Source organism: Hippocampus bargibanti, linkage group LG10, assembly GCF_051943395.1.
Source record: "Hippocampus bargibanti isolate YZ-2025 linkage group LG10, ASM5194339v1, whole genome shotgun sequence".
NCBI lineage: Eukaryota > Metazoa > Chordata > Actinopteri > Syngnathiformes > Syngnathidae > Hippocampus > Hippocampus bargibanti.
The window spans coordinates 21,921,346-21,925,700 of NC_142743.1; the positions used below are offsets into that span (position 1 = coordinate 21,921,346).

The 4,355-nt window shown below is 41.4% G+C and overlaps 1 protein-coding gene across 1 annotated transcript; it reads right to left on the bottom strand.

Annotated features, from left to right (window-relative positions):
* Positions 1-644: 644 nt before the first annotated feature.
* aanat1 (aralkylamine N-acetyltransferase 1) lies at positions 645-2,921 on the bottom strand. Its single transcript, XM_089005778.1, has 3 exons — positions 2,586-2,921; positions 1,754-1,908; positions 645-1,569 (listed from the first exon to the last, which is right to left on the bottom strand). Exons 1-3 carry the CDS (start codon positions 2,731-2,733, stop codon positions 1,264-1,266), a joined length of 609 nt encoding a protein of 202 aa, XP_088861904.1. The 5' UTR covers positions 2,734-2,921; the 3' UTR covers positions 645-1,263.
* Between the last annotated feature and the right edge of the window lie 1,434 nt (positions 2,922-4,355).

Below are 4,355 nucleotides of genomic sequence, written 5' to 3' on the forward strand. Positions count from 1 at the left end.
ACAATAAGGTTAAACCCTTAGCGAAAGAACAGATGGTTTGAAAGGGGAGTAAAAGACGCTATTGGGGTGAGGTTCAATTTGGATCGTTCCTACAACCGACTCCTTAGGCAACATAGGCTTAGTTATGCTGATGAGGTGATACCAGATCAAATGGGGAAATCAGGCCAGTCGTCGACCCCATACTCAGGCAGGACAATAGACGTAATCAGTCAGGACAATAGAAGTAATCCGTGTAGCCGCAGGGAGTAGTAGTCTTGCTCCCCCCAACCTGAGAGCAGGGACCAATCATAGCAGAGTCTGGCACCGCCACATCTGGACAGTAGGGATATATAGGGCCAAAACTACCAGCAAAAGATTTTAGTCCGCTGACGAAGCCTCTTGGATAAGAAGCGAAAACATCCGACACCTTCAAAGAAGTACAGATGACAGCTGAAGAAACCTTTTCATCGATGGATCGCTCCTGTATGACTGAGAGCTTACACAGATGTATTGCCTACTCTTGTAATTGAAACTGAATAATACTTGAAATCAATTCTCGATTAAGTAACGGAAAAACTGCTGAATTTCCAGAAATGTTCCATTCACAAATACATTTTTGACAACATGCAGATATGGTACTTTTTCAAGACACAATAACACTGACACACTCAAAAATATATGCTTTATTATCGTCAGAACAAAACATTTACAATAATCACACATTTGTCTTGATTCAAGACTTCAGTAGGCACGATGATGAATATCTTTAATGGAGAAGGCATGTCAGAAGGACTTATACATACAGTATATGGAAGTTCAACTTAGATCCTATGCTTATCGTGCTCCTTTCTGTATACTTTGAGTTTTTTTATGTTTTGAATGACTTTCAATTTGCCAGCACATTTATAGACTTATGGGCTGATTACTCAGGTAAAGAATATGGACAAAAGTATGAGAACCTCTCTCCATTATACCTACGACACTGCTCAATGTCCAGCATTTATCAAAATGCAATATAAAAACATTCAAATGAACAAAATATAAAACCTTTCTAATATGTTTCCCTGATAAGTGCATTATTTTACCTTGATGTTTTTTTTCTCATTTTATCTGTTAATTGGCAAACGCTTAATTCCTCGTCAAAGGCACAGTGAATTCGTCACCTTGCTCAAGCTCAAAGAGATGATCACTGAGCCTGACGTCCACTCCAACTGTTTCGTTCCCAACCAGGGGTCCCGCCTCTGGCATCCATCCTGAGAAATTCCAAGTCTCAAGTGCCAAGTGTCAATATCCACTGTTGCGACGCATAAAGGCATGGCCCCTGACCGGGTAAATCATTTCTATGAAAGCGAGTGGCCCCACTGTGATCTCACTGCGACCCTGCACCTTGAAGCCGGACTTCTGGTAAAAGGGAACCAGGAAGTCTTCGCACATGAGCACGGCCTGTCGAACGTACGGCAAACAGCGGAGGTACTGCAGGTAGCGCCACATCAGGATGGAACCTTTGCCCTGTTGGCGGAAGGTACGGTGGACAGCCAGGACATGGATGTGGACCGTCATACCGTGTGGCTTGTGGAGGGTTAGAGCATCCTGGAAAGACAACCACGTGCCCGTTGTGAATGGGATTGTTAAGATAATAATAAACTGGATCATAACCGTTTGGTATATTTTCCATTTTTTTCATTTACTGAAATCCAACTTTTTTTTAAGAGTATCACAATTGGCAGGCATACCCAATCACTATATGACTAGTAAACAAAAGTAATTCTTGTACCATATTAAGTCTTTCCTGGTCCCACAATGAGCCGATGATGAAAGCCACCAGACGTCCCTCCTCAAACCAGCCCAGTGACAGCTCGGGACACAGCGTCAGGAAGTGACGTACCTCGTCCAGCAGGAGAGGACATTCCCCAGATACGGAGATGAATGCTGTGTATGTAAGTAAATGTTAACACATTATAGCAAATAGTCGTTATAAAAACTATATCCAAACCTTTCCCACTCTGGCCTATAAGGGCATTCACTTCTCCTAATAAACCCAATTCAGGTTAACATACAGATACCCATCTATTTCTTTTCTATATGACTTATCCAATTAGTGTTACAGGTCAGCGGAAGCCGAGGCCAGCTAATTTTGGGTGACAGGCGGGCTTACACCCTCAACTCAAACCCAAGACACGTAAACAGAAACATTACTCACGTTAGCACAAAACATTTTTGAGGCTTGAGTGAATCTAAGACGCATAATATGTTTTTTAAATATTTGTGGTGGGGAAAAACATGCAACTCAAATGGCCAATGACGAAAAAGGTTAGCAGTGCTCGTGTCATATCGAAACAAAAATGAATGTTGTAATATTTGAAGGAAAGTGTGATATTTTGTCGTAAAATAATGACTTTATCAACTTTATGATAGAAAATCTATTTTACAATAGTGCCAACTTAAGATGCTCAAACATGTTTTATTTGCTTATTTATAATTTTGAGTGCAACATGTCAACGTTTTCTTGGAACAGGGCCTATGAGATGTGGAAGCAGGCCACAAATGGCCCCCAAGTCGCACTTTGGACACCTGCGTTAAAAGCAAGATAAACGTTATTCGGTTACCTTCTCTCTCGATCTCAAAGACGCTGATGGCGTCTTCCGGGCTGAGGGAGCGGAACTCGCTGGCGGGCAACGTGTGTCGACGTCCCTGAGTCACCGGTGAGCGCACGTGGAGCGGCTTCGGGAACGACAGGGAACTCACCACTGACATGCTTTCAAAACCACTTTCAAGTTGGTCCTGCAATTGAACAATTTCTCGTGGGGATTGAACACCGGCTGTATGTTTATCCCCCCCTTTTGTTCTCTGATGGCCGCGCTGGCTTCGTGCGTAAAGACTACCAGCCTCGCGCACCACCCAGCTTTTATATCCTCCGCGAAGCGCACCTTAGACCCGCGTGGTAATCCTCAACTTGCTAGCAGGATAAGCAAACCTTTCCAACACGTGAGTGAGCTGAAGCTGAACAATAATCATATTGAGACTGGGCCAGAAACGGTGTTTTGGTTTTTTTGTCGTTGTTTGTGACTTATCCAGGATAAGTTGGTGGTATGACGAGGATATACGTTCTCTTCGTCATACCGCCGATGTGAGACTGCATCACATTTGGATTTGCCGCCACATGTCAACAACAACAACACGTGAAGGGATTTTCGTGGAAAGCCGTTGGATCATTGCCATACTTACTACATTACATTGTCCGTATACTTGTATGCTATTTGACTAGGAGTAAGAGAATTTACCACATTTTTGTTTTAGTTTCTAATGCACCATCGTCAATCCACGAACTGCAGAAATGCCATACAGTACTGGACAACGTCACTCGTGCATCACAGTCATTCGATTAGAGTGCTGAAATGTATTGGGTTGACTTTACTAGTCTTACTGCTAGTATTAGAGCAAAATGCTAGTATTACGAGCGAAATGCAAGGTCTGTTTGTTGTTAGTCAAACGGATTTAGCTTGAATTTAACACAGTGGTAAAATGATACATGAAAGGCAACAAGAGGCAATCAACGAAGATAACTCATGCTTGTACTCAAAGCTTAAATAGAATAATATATTGTACTGTATTTTTAATGCAACTTAATCGTTTAGTCAATGGTAGCAACCCACCTATTTAAAATTGCATTTTTCTGTGTAGCTTTCTCTCTTGTTTCTATTTTATAATTGTATTTTATTTCTTCTTTTCCTTTCGGCTTTTCCCTTCAAGGGGTCGGTCGCCACAGCAAATCAGTGTCCTCCATCTTTAGAGGTTTGATCCACATGTTTGTTTTGGCCAAGCTTTTACGTCGGATGCCCTTCCTGACACAACCCTCTGTATTTATCCGGGCTTGGGACCGGCACAAGAAGACTTATGTCCCTTTGTGATTACAGAACAAGCAACTCACTCAGTAAAAGGCTCGCAAACACAAAATGGTCCTCGGCACAGCAACGTTCTAAAAAAGCAAAAACTATACTCACCATTTGATGACAATGCTTTATTTATTGTATTCTATTTGTGATTGTAGTTTATTATCGTACAAATGCTTGTCTGTGACTGTAACGTGTCCAGGAGAGCTTTGAAAGGCGCTTAAAATGTAATGTATTATTATTATTATTATTATTATTATTATTATTATTAGAGCCTGGTGAGCTAGAGAGAAAAAGTAGGGCAGATTACCCCCCAAAAAATCACCAAAATATCTAGATAAGCTGACTTACATCTCCGGGGAAAAAGGCGAAAACTGGTTTACCAGGGGAATTAATCAGGATTGAATAAAATAAAATACAAAGTGTTACATTGATGTCGACAAAGTTGTGACAAATATTTAGTTGGTCATTCACAATAAACATAAA